Consider the following 23,806-nt stretch of genomic DNA (forward strand, 5'->3'; position numbering starts at 1 on the left):
GGTTCTCCATGGAAGTAGCATCTTGGCAGAGATCTAAAATATGAGATGAAGAGGAGTGGGCCTGTAGTCTGCATAAGGGCCCGGAGGCAGGGGAACCAGGCCTTTCCAAGAACCAAGGAGAGCCCATGTGGCTGAAAGCACCGAAAGCCCTGTGGAGAAAAGGTTGAGAAGAGTCTGGAGAAGTTGGCAGAAGAAGCCCATGCAGGGCTTTGGTGTTTAACAGCAATAATAAGCAACTGAAAAGGATTAACAGTGGGGATGATTAGATCAAGGCTCTCCCACTCTGTCTACTGTGGAAACAGCTCAAAGTGGCAAGAGTGGTTCAGGGAACTTAGGAGGCTGCTGCCGCATCTAGGGAGAGAAGGTGTTACCTCGGAATTATGTCATTACTACTGGAACAGTGTTTTACATGGCACACCCTCTGGAGGATCTGAAAACATCTTCCTGTGCTAGAAACAGTACTTTATTACGTAAAAAGAATCCAGTAAAGTCTGGTTTCTGGTCAGAGGTTTGGAGTGAACATTTTCAACCAAACACCAGTGGTTCCATTCCAATTTGGTATTTGTTATTGAGCAAGTTTGCAGTCCTGAGAGTAACATTGTCCATGCCAGCATTGATTGAGTCCCTTGGTAAGCCCCTTGATAAGTTTTAGTGAAGAGATCAGACATTGAAAAGCAAACTATAAAGCTGAGAAATATCTAAAGAGGGCATTGAAGTAGAGGTTGCATTTCCACATTGCTGCCCTTCTTGAAGACGCACATTTATATCTCACTTTATGGTTTACAGAGCACTTTCACACCCCTTAAGTCATTTGCTCTCTCTGGATGGGAAGCAGGGCCATAGCAGTTGCCCGTTCTATAGCTGAAGACACCACAGCTTGACTTATCCAAGGCTCCATGGTTGAGAAGTGACAGGCAGAGATGCAGCTTGGACACAAAGTCTGTCAACATAGGCAAATAATAACTAGTTTGCATATATTTTTAAAATAAGTGTTTAATGACTTACATAATGTCTCCCATAAGCAAACAGAATTGAATATACAGTTCAAAAATCACAATAAACTCCAGCATTTCCCTCAATCCCTATATATGCATCTGTGATGTCCCGTCTCAGATGATTTGTGACTTAGATTTTCACTGAATAACCTGTGCCGTTAGCATATCCCAGAAGTAATATGTTTTAAAAAAATAAAGTATTACCTAGGTTTCAGATTTTATGGCTACCCAGAAGTACTCATGGCTTGTCTTTCCAGCCCAGTCCTCCCTTCACTATAATCTGCTGTTAAGACAAATGCAATCCAGAGAACAGTTATATCAGGTTAGGATTTACACTGAGCACAAATCGAATCCAGCTCATAGTATAGTTTGTATAGTAGTATGTAAAAAACAACTTGTTATCTGAAAACTTGTCCTCAATCATCAAATTCTATTATATTCTCTGTAACAGAACTTCAGACAGGAAAGCACATTAATACATTGCAGATTTTTATGAACAAGGGTTGAAACCAAATCTATTATTTATTTGTTTCTTTATAGCTTCCGGGTTAACCCTAAGGATAACCAGAAGTTCCAGTTAACTTATCCTATTTCCCAAACATTCCAACTTTAAAATACGTATTTCTGTTGTGCTTGTGGTTTATTTCTATTAAGTTGTTTTACTTGGTATTAGTTGCTCCCTCCTTTCTTCCTGGTTCTTCTTTACCTTCCTCAAACAAATATTTATCTTATTTTTGCTTATTGTTTTTACTCATTTCCTATTCGTGCACCTCTTTCTTTGCTTCTATTTTGTAGTACTTATTCCTCTCCCTCTCTTTTCTTATGTTTTTACTAAACCCAAGGACTCAAAAAATAGAGTTTACCTATTTATTCATTTGTTTAGATGTGACAACTCTGTTAGCATTACTATAAAGATTTGAGAGTACAAAAGTAGAAAGAAGAAACTAATGTTTTCAAGTACTGTACACATGTAATCTCATTTGATCCTTTACAACAGTCCTTTGAAATAAGGGTTTTTCCATTTTGCAACTAAGAAAACTGAAGCTGAGAGGCAAAGTCTAAAGGCCATATTCTTTCCATTTGTCCACACTTCCTCTAGCTTAATTTTGGAAGCAAAACATACACATGGGAAAACACTCAAGAATAATTCCCAGCATATGTCTAAATGTCTAATATGGCTTTAGGAATCTGCATGAATAAGGAGGGAAGATGCATAAAACACCCAAGAGGGATGAGTTTGGGATTTACTAGGAAAGGAATGATGGAAGGGCAAATTCTGAGTCTGGTGTTTCCAATGTGTTTGCAAAAACCAACCAAGCTTTGGCCCCATTGTCAGTATTAGCTCAGTGTTTCAGAATATTTCCAAATGGCTCATGGACACACTGGTAACCAGAGAACTCAAGCAGTGACCAGATGTCCTGAGGAAGATGCTTCCAGGCCTACATGTGTAACAATTCCGGAGTCTGTGGTTGATCTGGAAGGCAAATTATATGCCACCTAACAAAAGAGGTTGGCAATCCTAGTAAGTCAGGCAAGGCGGGGAGATTTGTTTAAGTCGTCTGGATACTTGGTTACAGTTATTCTCTGTTTTAATTGGTTAGTAGATCCTGGAAATAGTCTGGCCACTGTGCATGCAGCTCAAACCTCACACTTTCTAATTCCACCAGACTTGAGGCATGGCTAGGCACCATGCAGAGTACACAAATCAGGCAGCCTCGGTTCCCATCATAGGTAACACTCAACAAGGCCGGAAATGGGCTGTGAGAGAAAACTGAGTCCTTACACACGAAAGGTACGCCTTGAGGAGGAATGATGGTGTCATTCCACTTAAATATTAAGATCTTATATCTAGAGATGTGGAGATATAATTTTGCTGACTAGAGCTACCATTTGGCCTCCAACCCAAAACAAAACCCAACAAATGTCTGGCCTCAGAGCACTGCTTAGCTTACCTCTAAGTGATTCTCTCCAACACTCCTGTGTAATCAGGTTCTCTGTCTTCTGGAATGATTTGATGTTGCCAGTTACTCTGAGCACACCCTTGCCTGGGGACAGGTAGAATGGGGATAAGTGAACTTATAACTTGCAGAATCTATGTCAGGATATAAATAGCAATATGAATATACCAATAATTATTACTCATATCTGTTCTATTTCAAAGAAGTGTGCACTTCATGAAAGGATTAGTGCTTACCTGACTAAACCTAGCAAAGTAAATTCTTGAATAAAGATATCAGTCTGTCAGAGATGGTGACAGTGTACAGACAGGCATATGAAAGCTTCTCAACCCCCAAGCCCTACCCAGTCTGGTCCTGTCTTTGCCAGTAGAAAATTCCTAATCATTCTTAACAGGTGATTTAAGTGAGGATTGCTATAGAATTGTTTGTGAAAGACAATATATATCTTTGTTGGGTGCTGAATATTTATTTTTCCAGTTTTTCTTCTATTCTTAACATAAAGTTGTAGACCTAAGTATAACAAAGAAAGTTTATGCACTGGTGACTTGTGAACTATAACCAATTCACAGACATGTTGTGTTAAGCTTGCACAATGTTAACTGACCCTGCATTTAAAAATTTAAAACTTTCACACATACGGCCGAGCGTGGTGGCTCACGCCTGTAATCCCAGCACTTTGGGAGCGTGAGGCAGGTGGATCACGAGGTCAGGAGTTTGAGACCTTCCTGGACAACATGGTGAAATACCATCTCTACTAAAAATACAAAAATGAGCCGGGCACAGTGGTGGGTGCCTGTAATCCCAGCTGCTCAGAAGGCTGAGGCAGGAGAATCTCTTGAACCTGGGAGGCAGAAGTTGCAGTGAGCTGAGATCGCACCATTGCACTCCAGCCTGGGTGACAGAGCAAGACTCCATCTCAAAAAAAAAACAAAACAACAACAACGAAAAAAACTTTCACACATACACACACACTCAAAACAGAATTCCTGGTGTCTCTGAATAAGAAGATCTAGCAACACTGGGCCTGCCTTCCTCAGTGACAATAATGAGCAAGCACTAAGTGTAGACTGCCCTATATGGACTCTCCACCATCCCTGCTGCCCAGTGAGTTCCTAACACTGAAGGCAAGAGCCAGGCACCAGTCATCATGATGTTTGGCCTATTGCTTTTCTTATAACAGAAAAATATTTCTCTGTACCTAAGTCCTCAAAATGAAGAATAAAGCTAGATAGAAGGGGCTTGAGTTTCCAAAAAGAAAATGGGAAAGAGTATTATTCTTTGCATATGCGAGAAGCGTCTCTGCATATGCAAGCACCTGTCTGCTGAACTCACTTTCTGAGGGATATGTTGCAGGAAAATTCTCAGCGCATGTTCAAAACAAACCATGTTTCTAAGCAATTTATTTCCAATATTTGGGAAGTATATTTCGGGGCTCTTTTTTAAAGACAGCCATTATTAGTCAATGATTTGGGCTTCTTGGTGATAGTAATACCAGTTCTCTGTGCAGCATACACTAAATAGGACATAAATCAAGGCATGTGATTTGCTTGTGTCATAAGAACACTTTACTCATTTGCGGACACTGCTTTAGTAGTGTTTTCTCAGCCTGCACACATCAAAAGGAGAAAAATCTCTTCATGACTTAAAATCAGCATTTCCAGCTAACGATTTTGGTTTCCACCAACCTCTCCATCTCTTGTGGAATTCATTCTGGAGTGACCACTAGTCGAAGGTTTAAGTGAACATAAATGGAGGTCAGGGAACAAAGTCTGCAGACCTCTCGACTCTGGGTTCTGCAGGCAGTGGCTTTAGTCTCCTTATAGCTAATTAACATAATTTATCATCCAGTTCTGCAGAGGTGGCCCCAGAAAAGCTGGAGATGTTTCCACATCATGTATTGTTGATTTTAGTTAATGCATTCATAATTCAACAGATATTTCTGAGCACTACTTGAACATTTGACTCTTTGAACTCAAGTACAATAATTTATATTTAGCCCTACTACATTTCATCTTCTTATATTCAAATCATCATTCTGTTAGGGTCTTTTTGGACACTAACCTTCTCAGTTATATATTTTCTATCTACATAATCTATGAATGAGAAGCCTACAACCTCTGTTCTTATACAAATTGAACAAGTTAAGTGTTAAACAAGACAAGACTTTTCTCCAATTAAGTTATGATCTATTAAACATCATCCTTCAGATATAGTCAATCAGTCTTTCCTCTGTAAGCCATATTCTTTCTCATATTGGCTAAAGAAATGTCTGTTGAAGATAGCTTACAGATTTCTTGAAAAAAAGTGAATATCTCAGGATGTGTAATCTGTATCATAGGTGTATTTATCTTTCAAAGCTTTGAGGGATATTTATGACCAAGGTCCAAAAAACTACTTAACAAAGATAATGCCATAGCCATCAATGTGCCAGGCCCAAGCATTATTAGCAACAAGTGGGTACATACTATTCCCTACTTTTAGGAGATTTCATCATTAGGCTAGGTTATTTAAATTTTATCTCATTAATTTAAACCCAGGACTTTTGGAGATTAAATGTGATGAAAATAATAGCTACTATAGTACACTGTGGTTCATCTTCTATCATATCAAAAGTTTCTTAGATTTTTACTGACTGGTTATGTCATAAGCATAGAATCCACCTGAGAACAGAAGACAGAACCCAGATATGGCTATGCTACTGTCGATCAGCAGGAGTTCAATTATTCTGGGCTTTTAAAAGCTATGCATTCCTCAGTTGTTTATGATAAATTCTTAACATCTTGGCTTCTTGATCTTTTTTTTCCTCATTTTGAGAAAACATACCTCTAAATCCAATTTTATAAATCAAGCCATATCAGGAGAGCAGGAAGGGGGCTTGAAGAAAATCCTCGTGACTAAATAAAACAAGGACATTCCCACATGTTCAAAAGAACCTAAAGCTGCCAAAACACAGATAAGTTTATAAAGACTTCTCAAGGGATTATTTTTAGAATGTGGATACAGAAAAACATTAGAACGGGACGGTGGGACAAGGGGAATTTTAATAATTTCCATAAAATGGCCCCCCAGAAAGGCTTTTTTCACTCTTTTTGGAACTCTAAATGCAAACTAGGTCCCAGCCTGTGGCCTACAAAAAGATTCTGAGATAATAAATATCAAGGAAGCCTGAACTAGCCTACCTAAAAAGGAACATTTAGGAAGAATCCTGAGAACTGGCATTCATCACAGTTGGCCATCTCCCAAGAAAAACACTGTTTTGTGCCCTGAGAGCTGAGTGGGAGGAATTCATTGACAATGAAATTCCTTAGCACCAAGCTGGAGTCGAAAAGTTTCCTCTGCCTTTATTGAACAGAAAAGATTTTACTTGAACTGATTTGATGACCTCCTTGGATTATAACCTCGTTTTGGAAAGCAATAAAAAGCCGTTTTCTTCACACAAGACCTTGTAATTTACTCAGCACTTGCTTCATTTCACACTTCTGAAAAGTAAATCCCATAGTAGCAAATGTTTACTTCCTAAACTGCATACTAAACGTTTCAGTCATATTTGATGTCGTCCAAAAAATCTTCGCACTGGAAATTCTGCGGCTATATAGACTTAAGACTCTCCCTGTGTGACTATTTTATATGACATTGTATTTCAGAACAGAAAGTTTGGTTTTAGAAACCTTTAGATGTAAAGTTTTCTTGAGAATAGTAAATACCTGAAGCTGTGTAGTCTCCACATCAGAGGCTTACAGGTGTTTGTCTTCCAAACTTTGAAAGAAATTTATGGCCAGGGTCCCAAAAACTACTTAGTAAACATAATATAATATGCATCAATGTGCCAACCCCACATGATAAGCAAGTGATAAGTAAGGGAAGAATAGACCCTTGGAGGATAGGGTAGGGCTTGTTGGTGGCAGTCCTTTAATTACATTTGTCGATACTAATTAATAAGTTGATAGTTTCATTTGTTCTTATTTACTGTACCTTATTTTCAAGTACAATACACTAAACCGATGATAACTCAGATACTTTTTGAAAGAGCTTTAAAATAAGGGGGTTTTATTGGATTAGAAACTGTTAGGTCCTTAAATATTTTGAAAATTCAGAACCAGATATGTTGATGCATAATTAGGAATGGTCAATTTGATTAAAAAAAATACATTCTGTCAAGTTTTACTTATCTCTTTCTACATACCCAAACTTTCCATAAACCAATTCTATGATATGGTGACATCAAAAAATGGTAGCTGCTGGCCGGGCGCGGTGGCTCAGGCGTGTAATCCCAGCACTTTGGGAGTCCGAGGCAGGCGGATCACAAGGTCAGGAGATCAAGACCATCCTGGCTAACAAGGTGAAACCCTGTCTCTACTAAATACAAAAACATTAGCTGGGCGTGGTGGCGGGTGCCTATAGTCCCAGCTACATTGGGAGGCTGAGGCAAGAGAATGGTGTGAACCCGGGAGGTGGAGCTTGCAGTGAGCCAAGATCGCGCCACTGCACTTCAGCCTGGGGAGACAGAGCAAGACTCCGTCTCAAAAAAAACAAAAAATGGTAGCTGCTGTTGAACATGGCCCAGTTACAAATCTCATTATTTTAGACTAACTATTAGTTGTAGATTACTTTTAGAAATTGTCTATTGAATCCAGGCATGGTGGCTCATTCCTGTAATCCCAGAACTTTGGGAGGCCAAGGCGGGCAGATCACGAGGTCAGGAGTTCGAGACCAGCCTGACCAACATGGTGAAACCCCATCTCTACTAAAAAAAAAAAAAAAAAATCAAAAATTAGCCAGGCGTGGTGGCACACGCTTGTAATCCCAGCTACTCAGGAGGCTGAGGCAGGAGAATCGCTTGAACCCGGGAGGCGGAGGTTGCAATGAGCCAAAATCGTGCCACTGTACTCCAGCTTGGGCGACAGAGTGAGACTCCATCTCAAAAAAAAAAAAAAAAAGAAATTGTCTATTGGAGAAAAAATTGTTATAAAAAGTAAAATGCAAGAAAATTACCTGTCATATCTCACACTTGTTTGAGGGTATACAATGTTTAGTCCTTTGAAATTAAAAATTATAGCAGTCCTATAAAATATTCTCAATGTGCAAGGCAATCCAACTAAAGAAAGTACCATGTAGATTGTTCATTATATTCAATGTTAATTGGAAGGTCATAGTTTAGCAGACATGAAACTGAACATATTAAAGACTCTGCCTTAATACAAAGCAATAGTCTAATTTGTTTGGGGCTATAATTCTTCAAATAACTAAGCTGGCTTCCTCTCAGTTTTACTGTGTTCACATATTATGCACACTTATACGCTAAAATCTTCAAGCAATAAAAGTTTTGATTTTTGGTCTCTAAAACTGACTGACAAAATCTAAACTGATTAATCAGAGAACCTAAAAACGTAAACATTATGTTTTTTCAGCGATATGTTTCCCATTAGAGCTTGTTTTTAACTGGAACGCTATGCATGTTGAATGGGTACGACATTTGCAACATTTATCAAGTTTGGGTGAGCAATGCTAATACTGCTGGCGGTTCTGCTCTTGGAAAAGGGCCGTGCTTTCTGTTGCATGCAGACACTGACCCTGTACTTTCTTTCCTTTCCTTTGTTTCCTGTGCCATGCTTGCTGTGTAGCAAATGGAATCTCTTGCAGTAAGTTAACTTTCTTTCATACTCTTTGTCCATTTAGGCATGGACCCATAACAAAGCCTATTTTTACCGTTACTGTTACATCTCTTAGCATGTTTTTCCCTTTCTCATTTTAATTTATTTTATTTGGTAGATTAAGACATAGCAGTTTATTAGTAGCATTCTGGGCTGCTTTCGCCCCAAAGTAGAAACTTACATTGCTATGAATTATCATATTATCAGTGGAATATTTTGTGTAATAATTACCATGATTTGGCACTTCGGAAAGGCAGAGTTTTCATAGCTAGGTTTCACCCAAATTGTGAAGGTAATATTGTTTTTAAACAATACTTTTTTATTTATTTGCAAGTCTCTGGCAGTTATCTTTTATACCAGAGTTTTAAAGCTTTCTCTAAAGAGAAGTTTAAAAACCACAAAATACAATGTTTTACTAAAACAACCAAACATCCAGTTTGAGTTAATTAGTCAGTGTAGCTGCTTCTTTAATCTTAGGCCGGTTACCAGTATTGAGAGATCAAAGAATCTAGGCAGAATTGGTTTTCCCCTAAAGAGCAGGGAAGAGCTGGGAAGAGAAAGGAAACCATTCAGCATAGTCTTAGCGTGAATTTTAGTAACTTTTAAGATTTAGGATCAAAAGTCTGTTAATAATACCAATAGAATATTCTTCTTAAAACCTAAATTCTTGTGATTTCTCTCCTTAAACAGATGGGAGGAAACAGTTTTAAGTCACCTTAGAAGCTCTCGATTCTGAGCTGCATTCTTTGTAGTCCTTGGTAAAAGAAAGGCCGTATTTATCCTACCCCATTTGAAAACTGAACAGTGAAACATTTAGTTTAAACCACATATTTAATCCACTTTCACTGGTGACTGCTGGCCATGAAATTCTATTGAGCAAAGGCTGTTCCTTTCCTTTCACAGAATCCCATCCACTCACTACCTGGGAGCAAACTCATTCTTGGAATAAAATAGGCAAAGTGTAGAGGGTACAGCTCAAAGACTAGTCTTGTCACTGGCATTGGAATTGTTATTTTTCCCTCATACTATACATAAGCTGTGTAGTGAACAAATTATAGGGTACAGAGGCACAAATGTGACCCTGAAACATTTTAAATTCGAGAGGTATTTATGTGGCTCAAGGGCCATCGTGTATGATTACTTTTTGATGTCCTTTCCACAGAAATTTTCAAATGTGTTAATAATTTCTTTTTTTCTAAGCATTTTTGGTCCCTTTTTATCTCTCTTTAATTCAACAAGTATTTACTGAGCACAGAGTAGACGGATCATCAGTAAGCCTGACTGTTAGGTTTACACAAGCCCAGGCATCTACAGAATTTATAAGTTTAACACCTAGAACTACTTAATGTTTTGCCTTTCAAATATACTTTTAATAAAAGGAAATTTTTCTTTTAAAAATAATTTATAGCTTATAAAAATGAAGACAACCACTCAGCTATAATTGGTAGGTATTTAACTGGCAAATATAATGGAAATTTGGTTGTTCACTCAGTCCCTTTATAGGTGCTACTCTCTAATTAGTCATCCATTACACAAACTATAATGGAAATTATACCATGGATTTCTCACTGGTATTTAATGACTGTATTTCGTTTTTCTGTTTTATTTGGAATAACAGCTGGTTATGTTTTCTTAATTTAAAAAAAAAAGTTTGTCTCCATTGAGATTTCACTAGTTATATGTGAATGATCCTTAACAATAACTATTTCTTCCCATGCAATTTCTCTCTTTAGCAATTGGAACTGTGTCAGAGATTATATAAGCTACACTTCCAGCTGCTATTGCTTTTTCAGTCCTACTGTAAGCTCATCGGCCAGGTGCACGAAGTTAGCTCCATGCCAGAGGTGAGTCCACACGCTTCCCAACCCCACGTCCCACCACAAAAATCATTTCTTTTGTTCTTCCTCACTCCACCCCATTTATAACTGCCCAAGTGATTTTATTCCCGCATAATTATTTTGCTCAAACACAAGTCTGAAATAAACATGTCTTGTATGTATTTCTATTCTCATTTTTAAAAGCAAAGTCAGGAGTAGGTATGGAAAGTGAGGTGCCTCAAAATTTAAGAACGCGTGTAGGAAGGAACCTTCTGTGGGTTACGGCCTAGGTGCCTTGCTTGCATCTCCCTGATCCTGGCCCTGGGTCTGGGCATCCTTATTTGAAAACTTTCCATGTGTGTGGGTTTTCTTCTTTACATTAGTTTTTCATACTTGCCCTTGCCTTGAGGTAAGAAGGAAATGTCTGTATGATGTGTTTGGTTCTCTTCAGTTTCCCTGCCCTGCTTAGCACCAGGATATTTTAATATTTTAAAATATTTAAAATAAAATAACTTAAACATATTACTGCTGAGTGAGCCAAAATTTTTCTACAAATGAAGAAATACTACTGTAATGTAGTCAGTGGAATAATGGTGCTGTATAGTGGGTACTATAGAAGCAAAGAGGACTAACGCCTCATTTGCCTAGGGGTAAGAAAGGTTGAAACTGAAGAGCTTGCTGGAGGAAACCACACCTGAATGGACTCTCAGAGGGTGAGTTGGAGTGAGGGAGGAGCATTCCAGTAAGAACAAAGAGCATGGCCATAAGCCTGATGGGAAGAAAGAGAAAGGAACTACAAGCTACTTAGTATTGCTAGAATAGAAGGTGCACCAAAAAAGAGCTATGAGATGAGGCAGAAGAGAGAGGGGTAAAGGCGAGATCATAAGACATGCTGCACCTAGGAGTATTTCAGGTAGATCTCTGTGGCAGCTATGCAGAGGGTGGGTCTGATGACAACTAGAACAGAGACATGGAGACCAGTGATGAGGCTGCTGAAATAGTTCAAACAGAAGGAGAGAGTTTGAACTGGGACAGAAGCGCTAGGTATGGAGAGGAGGAAGGAAATGTGAGACACGGGACAAAAAAATCAATGAAACTAATGGGGGGATGAAGGAGAAAGAAGAGTTGAGGAGAGGATGAGACTCAGGTTCCATCTTATATAAACCAGGTGACCAGTAGCACCAAAGCTGAAACAGGGATATAAAAAGAAGGACTGAGGCGATGCTGTGTCCAGACAGTCAAGCCTTCTGCCGGCTAGTCAATGGCTGCATACTGGACCAAGACCTGGCTTAAACGGCGACTGACCTCTTGCAGGTGGTTAGATGTGAGGTCAGGGGAGAGATCTGAACAAAAGGACAGATGTGATTGTGAACAAGCAGAAGTCGATTAAACCATGCCAGTGACAGCAGAGAAGTGAGGAGGAAGCCTGGGAAACCTCACCGTCTAAGAGCAGAAGAGGAAGAGCCACAAGAGACAAACTACAAGCATTTTACCATTTTTTTATTACTCAGTTTGAAAAAAGGAAAAAACTATACGACTTTATACTTTCAAATGCTTATTTCAAGAAAGTAGGCCTTCACAACCAGTTTTCCTCTATTCAATTATAAGTTGTCAGATAATAGGAATCAACTCTTTTCTTTTTTATTTGCCACATGGTCAAGATAAATTTTACTTTTTCTTTTTCTTTTTCTTTTTTTTTTCTTTTTTTGAGATAGAGCTTTGCTCTTGTTGCCCAGGCTGGAGTGCAATGGCACAATCTCAGCTTACCGCAACCTCCGCCTCCCAGGTTCAAGCGATTCTCCTGCCTCAGTCTCCTGAGTAGCTAGGATTACAGGCATGTACCACCACACCTGGCTAATTTTGTATTTTTGGTAGAGATGGGGTTTTGCCATGTTGGTCAGGCTGGTCTCAAACTCCTGAGTTCAGGTGATCCACCTGCCTCGGCCCCCACAAAGTGAACTGTGAGCCACCGCGCCCCGCCAGGATTCACCATTCTTGATGCCATTAAGAACATTCATGATTCATGAAAGGAAGTCAAAATATCAACATTAGCAGGAGTTTAGAAGAAGGTGATTCCAATGGACGACTTTGAGAGGCTCGACTTAAGTAGGGGAAGTAACTGCAGATGTGGTAAAAATAGCAAGAGAACTAGAATTAGAAGTAGAACCTGAAGATGTGACTGAATTGCTGCAGTCTTATGCTAAAACCTGAATGGATGAGGAGTTGCTTCTTATGCATGAACAAATAAAGTTTTTTTGTTGTTGTTGTTTGTTTATTTGTTTTTGAGATGTAGTTGCACTCTGTTGCCCAGGCTGGAGTGCAATGGCACGATCTCGGCTCACTGCAACTGCCACCTCCCAGGTTCAAGTGATTCTCCTGCCTCAGCCTCCTGAATAGCTGGGATTACAGGCCCGCACCACCATGCCCAGCTAATTTTTGTATTTTTAGTGGAGACGGTGTTTCACCTTGTTAGTCAGGCTGGTCTCGAACTCCTGACCTCAAGTGATCCACCCCCGTTGGCCTCCCAAAGTGCTGGGATTACAGGCATGAACCACCACACCCGGCCCAAACAAAGTTTCTTTAGGTGAAATTTACTCCTGGTGAAGATTCTGAGAACATTGTCAAAATGACAACAAAAGTTTTACAATATTACATAAACTTAGTTTATAGAGCAGTGACAGAGTTTAAGGTGATTGCCTGCAGTTTTGAAAGAAGTTCCAAAGTGTATAAAATGCTGTCACATGCTACAGAGAAATATTTCATGAAAGGAAGAGTCAATCAATAAAGCAAACTTTGGCAGGGTGCGGTGGCTCACGCCTGTAATCCCAGCACTTTGGGAGGCCAAGGTGGGCAGATCACAAGGTCAGGAGATTGAGACCATCTTGGCCAACATGGTGAAACCCTGCCTTTACTAAAATACAAAAAATTAGCCAGGCATGGTAGCCCGTGCCCATAATCCCAGCTACTTGAGAGGCTGAGGTAAGGGAATCACTTGAACCCGGGAGGAGGAGGTTGCAGTGAGCTGAGATCACGTCACTGCACTCCAGCCTGGTGACAGAGCAAGACTCCATCTCAATAAATAAACAAATAAATAAATAAAGCAAACTTCATTATTGTCTTATTTTAAGAAATTGCCCCAATCACCCCAACCTTCAGCCACCACCATCCTGATCAGTCAGCAGCCATTAACATTAAGGCAAGATCCTCTACCAGCAAAAAGATAATTACTCACTGAAGGCACAGATGATTGTTAGCATTTTTTAGCACTGAAGTGTTTGTTAATTAAGGTATGTATATTTTTAGACTTAGTGTACTTAGACTACAATATTGTGTAAACATAATTTTTATAGGCATGGGGAAATCAAAAAATTGACATGACTCACTTTATTGCAGATGTCTAGAACTGAATATTTCCAAGGTATACCTGGTGTGTGTATTCATATGGGTATGTACACACACAGTGTTTAAATACTACATAAGTTTTAAATAATGTATATATACACACATAATGTTTAAAACTTATCTAGGTTTAAAATGAGAAATTTGCTTTCAAATTTAAAACTACATACAAAATTAAGATACTCTAATATCTTGTTTTAAAAGATTATTTCAGTAAATTTTAAACCTACTTCTATAGTAGGTAGTTGCATTTAACAGGCATGTGTGCCAAGAAAAAATAATCCTTCAAGGCTTCAGTTTTTTATTGTTTGTACCGTGAGTGAGTTGGGAATGAAGAGGAAAAGCAAAGCTGTTGAATAAATAACTTTCCAAAGTAAACAGGCATCATCAACTTGCATTACAAAGAGAAAAAAAACCTTTAATTTTATGCCAATTTTTTTAATGCTCTTGAGATCAAATTGCAAAACAACCATCTTCCGTAGTATATTTTGAGACACTTAGAAGTGACACAGGTTTTCTTATGCTTTACTTTTTAACACTCTGGATCCTTTGGTTCCAGTAACTTCGAGGGAAAATATCTTTTACTGCTGTAGCATTAATACAAACATTAGTTTAAGATTATTTTATCTCCTCAAAATTGTGTCTTCAGCTTTTTCCCATGGTGTGGAACCAAGAGTGAGAAAAACTTATTATTAGGACAGAGTCCATGGTCATGATTACATTAATTGAGCACTTAGGTGCTGGACTGTACTAAGCATTTTGTATATATTATTTCCACTTAATCTTTAAAATAAACCTTTAGGATGGCTATTATCTTCAGTCTCACAGATGAGAAAACCGAGGCACATAAAAGTCAGTTAACTTGTCCATCTTCCTACAGTACACTGCAGAGCCGGCATTTGAACCCACATCTACTCACTCTTGAGCCTGATCTCTTGTACTCTTTCCTTCTGTATTTATTCCCTATTTAAGTCGAACTTAAATAGAACACATTTTAAATGAAGTCTTAACCTTTTCTATAAGGAGAGCATCTCAGCAGTTGACACATACTCAATGCATCCAACTCCACAATCCCCTACACAAACCATGGAGTACAATGTCATGTATCCTATCTGAATTTACCAAGGTATTAGGCTTATGCTTAACCACATCCATAAGATCCTTTTTTTTTCCTTTTGGGATGTAAAATTCCCCCAGCACCTAAATATAGTTTAAAAAACATTTTTTTTAAATAGCTGCTGAATATGTCCAGGGAACTGAGTGACCTAAAGAAACACCTGAAGGAAGCCAGTGCAGTCATTGCAGCTGACCCTCTCTATTCAGACGGCGCGTGGTCCGAGCCCACCTTCACGTCCACTGAAGCAGCCATCCAGTCCATGCTGGAGTGCCTGAAGAACAACGAACTCGGCAAAGCTTTGCGGCAGATCAGGGAGTGCAGGTGACTCTGCTATTTCTTTTAGAGGTGGTTGCAGGAAATGCACACCTGGTTGTTACTCTGTCATGGTTGGAGTCTAGCCCACTACGGAAGGCTAGATATTTTACAGATCTCTTCTCAGATCTTTACTGCTGCCAAACCAGAAAACACTCAGCTTTCAGAACACTACATATTGAAAGTGTTGGTGTTGGTTCTGGCCATTTGTCGTCCCTAAAATGACAAAATGCTGAAGCACTTCAAAATATACCTTTATATAATTTTTAACTAACATTTGAATATATTATTTTTGGTTTTGCCCCTACATTCTGATATTGTATTCACATTCATTGAAACCAGAAGGCTATAGCAAATAAGGTAAATGTTTTAGGAGTATCAGATTCCATTCTGATATTTTTATACTTTTGATATTTTACCAAAATAATATTCTAAAATTGATTATGGTGATGTTTGCACAACTCTGAAGACACTAAAACCCACTGAATTGTTTACCTTAGATGAGTGAATTACCTGATACGGGAATTCCATCTCAATAAAGCCTTTTTAAAAAGTAATACTCTTATATTAATGAAGACTCATAAGCTCCCAACTTTGTGACTAATAGTGCCTCTAATCTGTGCTGTTCTTTTTGACTGCAGAAGTCTGTGGCCCAATGACATCTTTGGAAGCAGTTCTGATGATGAGGTCCAGACACTACTGAATATTTATTTCCGTCACCAAACTCTGGGACAGACGGGTACTTATGCCCTGGTGGGGTCTAACCAGAGCCTGACCGAGATCTGCACCAAGCTGATGGAGCTGAACATGGAGATCCGGGACATGATCCGCAGGGCCCAGAGTTACCGAGTCCTCACTACTTTTCTTCCAGACTCCAGTGTTTCTGGCACTAGTCTCTGACAGGAGCCTCCTGTCCCCACTGGGTTCCAAACTGGCAGTGCTGCCATGCTGGGGCAACGTCATTCAGTGTCTTCTCGGCCTTCAAAAGGCTTGGACAGACTGTTCTCCCTCTTGTTACCTGTAGGGCTTTTTCTAAAGAGGATGGCAGAACTTCCAACGTGTAGCAATACTATAAGAACCAAGGTAGCTTAGAACGTCCTGGACAGACTCCACTCATCATGCTGTGTGGCACAAATGTGTTATATTTGACCAAGCATATGCAACTCGCTACTGAAGAAGTGACTTCCGTTGCATACCAAAGCCAACTACACTGAACAGTACCTTCCTTTCTAGAAACAATTTTAGATTGGCAAAAGTGCAATGTTTTCTTCACTCAAAAAATTTTATATTCTCAAACATGTATATTCTTTCCCTGTCTTGTTCCATTTTCTTTTCTTTTTTCTTTTTCCTTTCTTTAGTGGGCTGAGAAAGGGGCAGGCAAAATGAAGCTGGCCACTGAAAACTGTAAGATGGTCAAAAGCTGACAGCCTGTGTATGTGAAAAGGGAATTGTAAATGGACTGCAATGTAATGTACACTGTAATTTGAATACAATTACTGTATCTAAAAGGAGCTGCTATGAAGTACCTTTCTTATGTTGCTAGGCTACTGTTTCTGAAAGCCCTGGATCTCTTTGCACCAAAAATGGTCCAGATAGACTCTTTTTAAGGATCTTGGCTGCTTTTTACTAGAAGGTTGCTTTTATGAGCATATTTATACTGCTGAAGGATGAGTGTTAATTTTAATTAACTTTGCCGTTTTGTAGAGAAAACTATTCACAAGATAAATTCCAAGTCTTTTCACCTGTCAGGCATGCATATTTTAATATCTGTTTGGATAGTCAGAAGTAGAATCATAAAGGTAAAATATGAGTTGTTACTTTGTTTCTTCGATGTCATATTTTATGTGTAATATATATGTAAAGGGCCATTCTTAAGTTCTCTCCTTAAACTTAATGCTGTCAAGTGTTAGATGTGTGCATGTGAACTTGTTGCACTGCAGAAACATATTCAGAGTTTATCTATGTAACTTATTCACTCTGTAAATACATTTAAAGTTTTTGTGATGTAAGCTTAATTGATATTCTGTTCAGAACTTTCTTTAGACTAAAAAAAAAAAAAAGACAAAATACACGTTGACCATGGACTTTATTTCTGGTTAATGAAAATGTTTGTCCTGGGCACACATGAAGTTTTGCATGTGGGTTGCCAAAGTAATAACCCCAAGGGGCACCCCTCACATGTATGATCTGAATGGCACCCATGGGGGTCATGCCATGCATGGCCCTGTGAAGCTGGAGGTAAGTATTATCTCTTTGGAAGTTGGCATCAAAACCGTGAGCTTCAACCAATTCTCTGTAATCAACCAAAGAGAAAAATCAGAAAAAAGTGAGAGCTCTAATTCTCCATAACCTATAATTAGGTTGTCATCCTTCAAATTTGGAAATTCATTCTACAGTGAGCAGGAAAAAGTAGTAGAGTTGTAATTCTGCCACCAACACCTATCCCCTATCTACCGCACTAGGAAAACAGGAACACAGGGAGAAACATGTAACAATCTCATTTATGCTGTCTTCCTACTCATATTTTACATGGACCAACAAATATAACTTGCTTTACTAGCATATGGCTACTGAATCATTGGCAGTAATATTCTAGGAGTATTCTATAGAAGAGAGCCTAACCTAGGATTTTTTTTTAATGTTGCTACAGATGCAACTACTAGATTTTAATAATTTTCTGGACTGCTGAAAACATATTTTTCTGATGATTTATTTTTTTCAACTTGCCTGAAAGATGATTTGCTATGATTTGTAGAAACAACTGAATCATGATCTCTCTGAAAAATATCATAAAATAAAGGTTTCTGTGGCTAACCAAAGTAGACAACTTTCAGAGAGTTTTGTTGGGAGCCACAGTAGAAAGAACAGATTCGTCATGAACTGAGTTTTCTACCATGGCTTCTTACCCAGCAGAGAACCACCGTGATGGTTTACTCTTAAAAAGGGAAGGAAAAAAAAAAAGGATTTCAACAGTACATTACAATCCAAGATATTAACATAGGAAGCAGTGGTTTGTGTTTTTCTCAATTTTATTTTTAAAAGGAGATGTATTAATGTGAAAGGTTTCTTCTACTTTTCCTCTATCTCTTCACCTCCTCTACTTTAAGTGGAGATGGGAAAAATTGTGTAGGATGCAGCCCCACGCCAGCAGAGCCCAGCAATAACTTTAGATCTACCAGTCAAATCTTGTCGGCTATTGCTCTGTGCCTCTGTTACAGAAGCATTAATGTTAATTGCCTTCCCCAGGGATACAAAGAAGTAGAAGTACCAAAGTAAAGGGTAGATATTTAACAGATGCCTCAGTGATAAGAAAGATGCCTCCTTGTGTCTCACTGTTTTCTAGCACTGAAACATGATACACTTTGTATCCACCTGCAGAATAAAGCAATCCAGACAGGTGCTCTGTAACTTAGACATCACTTGATTAAAATTATAGTCTCCAAATATAGTGTTTTAGAAAAGGCACTGCACATTTTTAGAGGCACGTGAATGTCATTCCCACCTCTAACCCATCTAACATCGGTGAGATGTTAAGAAAATGTGCCGATGTTGCTGTGAAATAAAGATGCCTGTAATTAATTGTAGGCATCACACACATGCATGAACATCCAGAGTTAGGTCTCAAGGCTCTTCTGGTTCTAAGTCCTAACAAACAATGATCTTTTCAGTGAACTGTAGAATTCTGGAAAGAATAAGCGTACCTCCAGGCTGCTTACATCAATAGCTTACACGTGCTTCCTGATGCCTGCCTTAACAACAAAAAATTCGTGTCCATAGGTGAGTATTAGGGTGTGTTCATTGTATCTCAATGAAACTAGTTTTTAAAGTTTTCAATGCATTTGTTTGAGATCAATTAATATTTGGATACGTATCATGACCCAGGATATTTCTTTGTTCAGCAAATATTTATTGCATGCCCACTCTGGGCTAGGCACTGTTTTAGAGGACACCGCAGCTATCAAGGCAGATGTGGTCCCTGTTCCCATGAGGCTCCTACATTTGAGTGGAGGAAGATGTACTTGTCTACGTTGGGTGATGATTAGTGCCATGAAGAACAAAACGGATACAGTGAGTAATGTGGACAGGGCTATCTTAGCTATCACTCTAATAAGGTGATATCTGAGGAGAGATCTGAATGAAGTGAGGATACAATGGATATCCAAGGAAAAGAGCATTCCAGCAAAGGAAAAAACACATGCAGAGACCCTGAAGGAGAAGCAGGGTCACTTTGTCAAAGGGACAGCAAGGAAGCCAATGACCGGGTGAAATGAGTGAAGAGAGCGTTCAGAGAGGACAGCCAAAAGCTCTGTGGGCCACGGCAGGACTTTGTCCCTTGCTGAGCAAGATGGGAAGCCACTGAATGTTTGCGGGCAGGGTAGTGACATGCTGTGACTTATGTTTAAAAGGATTACTCCTTCATAGCGATGAAGAAAAGCTCTATAACAAAAGTTCCGTTGTGGTGGTTATACAGCATTGTGAATGTACTTAATGCCAATGAATTGTGTACTTTAAAATGGTAAATTTTATGTTATATATGTTTTACCACAATAAAAATAATTTTTTTAGAGGATCATTCTGGCTGCTATGTGCAGAATAGACTGCAGATGGGCAGAGGTAGAAGCAGGAAGACTAGAGAGATGGCTGTGGCAACAGTGCAGTCACCAGGCGATGCTGGCTTGGGCTAGGGTACTAGCAAGGGATATGATTAGTTGTGGGCATATTCTGGAAATAGTTCAGAGCTAGAGCTGACAGGGCTTACCAATGACACGTGGAATGGGAGAGAATTTAGCCCAAACAGCTGGAGGAATGGAGTTTCCACTAACTGAGATGTGGGAATGCATGTTTGGGAGATAGAAACCAAGATTTATTCTTCAGACATGTTAACTTTGAGATGTCTGATATCCAAGACAAGATGGTGAGTAAACAGGTGGATGTGTGAGTCTGTTGTTGAGGAGCAAAGTCTAGGCTAAAGACACACATATGGCATTTAAAGCCCCTGAGAAAAAAGTAGGATACTCCCCTGTCTTGTCCAGCCGGGACTGGGATCTCTCATAAAAATTAGAGTGTAGGTAATGGGCTCAAAATTTCAGATGCACATTAAATCATGTCAGGGACTTAAAACCCCAACGCTCAGCCTTCCTCTTAATTGATTTAATTGGTCTGAAGCTGTGCTCAAACTCCAGTGCTGTTTAAGTTTCCCCAGATGATTCTAATCCACTGCCAAGATTGGAACATTGCTTTCTCCTTTCTAGACCTAAGAATCACTCCAGGGTATTTGTGAAAAATGCAGAATCCCTCAGGTTGACCCCTCTAGAGACCAGTTTGGTAAATCCAGCGCAGGATCCCTCAAATCAGCATTGTAACAGTCACTCCACTTTGAAAGACACTGAACTAGGAGAAACTTCCTATATAGCGAAGTGCTCTTTCTTCTAAAGCACACCCCCAGTTGTTTTTCCACGTAAGCTGTTGGTGTAGTGATTCTACCCAAATCTGTCATTGATCTTTTTGTAACTTTGTTTCCTATTTGAGGTCACAGTGAGTGAGTGACTAGAATTTACTGCATCCACTTACAGATCAGTTTCCTGGCAGATGCCTCCTTCTCTGTCACCATCTTCTGTAATCCAGATCCTTCTTTTAACAGCAAACTTGAGTGGATATTGTATTCGAATTTCAGATTCCAAGAACTTGGGCCACCTGGTGCGAACTTCCAGGAGCTCCTCGGCCAGGAGAACAAAGAGATTCCTCCTGGTCCCCTTTACTATGTCCAACCCTTCTCTCCTCATCTCTGTTTCGAAAAGCCCAGAGACTTTGAAATTCTTGCCACCTGGCTGTACTAGCCACTTCCTTCCCCAACTCCATCACTGTCATCCACAGCAGTGGCTGTGACCCTCAGCTGCATTAGAAGCATTGGAGAAGCTTTTTAAAAATTCTGAGGCTTGGGCCCCTCTCCGGATCCCATAAATCCTTTCTAACGCTCCTCTGATGATTTTGAATTGCAACCGCGCTTGGGAACTGGTGACCTAAAGCCCTCCTGCTTCCTGCCCCTTATTCATCGGAGAGACTAGAGCTTCTTGCTCACCCCAGCTTCCGATGTCATTTCCAGGACTTCAGGAGTCTTGTGTATAACCTGTATGAAATCTTTTCCCTCTCATCCTGTTAACATTCTTACCTCCAGGCATTTTCACTCTTTTCTACCTTAGCCACCCAATTTCCTGGCTATACCAAAACCTGATCCATAGCAGTAAGTGAACCAGCTCCAGAATCCCACCTTCAGGCCCCCTACTCAGGAATTTTCCCAGTTCCCCTTTACTCCAGCCCCCACCCCTCTGACAATTCTCCCATCATGAATATCAGTCTGTGGCCCTCACAGGTCTTTACTCTTCTTTGGAGCATGTTTAAATTCCGTGGGTCATTATAATCCCTCCCTTGCTGACATTCACAAGGGATGCCCTACCCCTGTCTTACTCAGCTGGTTAAACCCCAAGCCTGGTTGAACCTAAAACTGACTCTTCCCACACCTGCACCAGAAGTGTGACATTACTAGGATGAAGATATTACTAGAATGCAAGTCACACATGTAGTGTCGCACTAACAATGACACTGGTAATGTTACATTTCTAGTCATATCTTCACTACTAGAAGTGTCTTCATTACTAGAAGTGTGACATTACTAGTATGCAACTGCAACCAAGAAAATCTCAAATCTCAACACTATGAGACAATCTTGTAATACACTTATGCCTTCCTGATCATTTCAATTTCCTAATGCCTGAGAGAGTTATTTCTCATATATTCCTCCCTCCTCAGCATCCTACCTGTCTCAGCTGATGGCTTTGCTTCATAATTCATTGAGTAAACAAATGAGTCTTTGACAAAATTCAACAACCCTTCATGCTAAAAACTCTCAATAAATTAGGTATTGATGGGACGTATTTCAAAATAATAAGAGCTATCTATGACAAACCCACAGCCAATATCATACTGAATGGGCAAAAACTGGAAGCATTCCCTTTGAAAACTGGCACAAGACAGGGATGCCCTCTCTCACCACTCCTATTCAACATAGTGTTGGAAGTTCTGGCCAGGGCAATTAGGCAGGAGAAGGAAATAAAGGGTATTCAATTAGGAAAAGAGGAAGTCAAATTGTCCCTGTTTGCAGACGACATGATTGTATATCTAGAAAACCCCATTGTCTCAGCCCAAAATCTCCTTAAGCTGATAAGCAACTTCAGCAAAGTCTCAGGATACAAAATCAATGTACAAAAATCACAAGCATTCTTATACACCAACAACATACAAACAGAGAGCCAAATCATGAGTGAACTCCCATTCACAATTGCTTCAAAGAGAAAAAAATACCTAGGAATCCAACTTACAAGGGATGTGAAGGACCTCTTCAAGGAGAACTACAAACCACTGCTCAAGGAAATAAAAGAGGATACAAACAAATGGAAGAACATTCCATGCTCATGGGTAGGAAGAATCAATATCGTGAAAATGGCCATACTGCCCAAGGTAATTTACAGATTCAATGCCATCCCCATCAAGCTACCAATGACTTTCTTCACAGAATTGGAAAAAACTACTTTAAAGTTCATATGGAATCAAAAAAGAGCCCGCATCGCCAAGTCAATCCTAAGCCAAAAGAACAAAGCTGGAGGCATCACACTACCTGACTTCAAACTATACTACAAGGCTACAGTAACCAAAACAGCATGGTACTGGTACCAAAACAGAGATATAGATCAATGGAACAGAACAGAGCCCTCAGAAATAATGCCACATATCTACAACTATCTGATCTTTGACAAACCTGAGAAAAACAAGCAATGGGGAAAGGATTCCCTATTTAATAAATGGTGCTGGGAAAACTGGCTAGCCATATGTAGAAAGCTGAAACTGGATCCCTTCCTTACACCTTATACAAAAATCAATTCAAGATGGATTAAAGATTTAAACGTTAGACCTAAAACCATAAAAACCCTAGAAGATAACCTAGGCATTACCATTCAGGACATAGGCATGGACAAGGACTTTATGTCCAAAACACCAAAAGCAATGGCAACAAAAGCCAAAATTGACAAATGGGATCTAATTAAACTAAAGAGCTTCTGCACAGCAAAAGAAACTACCATCAGAGTGAACAGGCAACCTACAACATGGGAGAAAATTTTCGCAACCTACTCATCTGACAAAGGGCTAATATCCAGAATCTACAATGAACTCAAACAAATTTACAAGAAAAAAACAAACAACCCCATCAAAAAGTGGGCGAGTACATGAACAGACACTTCTCAAAAGAAGACATTTATGCAGCCGAAAAACACATGAAAAAATGCTCATCATCACTGGCCATCAGAGAAATGCAAATCAAAACCACTATGAGATATCATCTCACACCAGTTAGAATGGCAATCATTAAAAAGTCAGGAAACAACAGGTGCTGGAGAGGATGTGGAGAAATAGGAACACTTTTACACTGTTGGTGGGACTGTAAACTAGTTCAACCATTGTGGAAGTCAGTGTGGCGATTCCTCAGGGATCTAGAACTAGAAAT

General features: G+C 39.4%; 1 protein-coding gene across 4 annotated transcripts in view; it reads left to right on the forward strand.

Moving 5' to 3' along the window:
• FRY (FRY microtubule binding protein) overlaps positions 1-17,338 on the forward strand; it is a 448,961-nt gene extending 431,623 nt beyond the window's left edge. For 3 of the 4 annotated variants that reach the window (XM_055096587.2, XM_055096586.2, XM_034936539.3), the window contains 4 exons: positions 8,575-8,592; positions 10,338-10,448; positions 15,056-15,258; positions 15,891-17,338. In XM_055096587.2, the coding sequence (XP_054952562.1) occupies positions 8,575-8,592; positions 10,338-10,448; positions 15,056-15,258; positions 15,891-16,149 (591 nt within the window). In that variant the 3' untranslated portion in view covers positions 16,150-17,338. The remainder of the gene's footprint in view (positions 1-8,574; positions 8,593-10,337; positions 10,449-15,055; positions 15,259-15,890) is intronic. The other variant, XM_003826864.6, reaches the window with a different exon arrangement.
• Positions 17,339-23,806: the final 6,468 nt, after the last annotated feature.

This window comes from Pan paniscus, chromosome 14 (genome assembly GCF_029289425.2).
Source record: "Pan paniscus chromosome 14, NHGRI_mPanPan1-v2.0_pri, whole genome shotgun sequence".
Taxonomy (NCBI): Eukaryota; Metazoa; Chordata; class Mammalia; order Primates; family Hominidae; genus Pan; species Pan paniscus.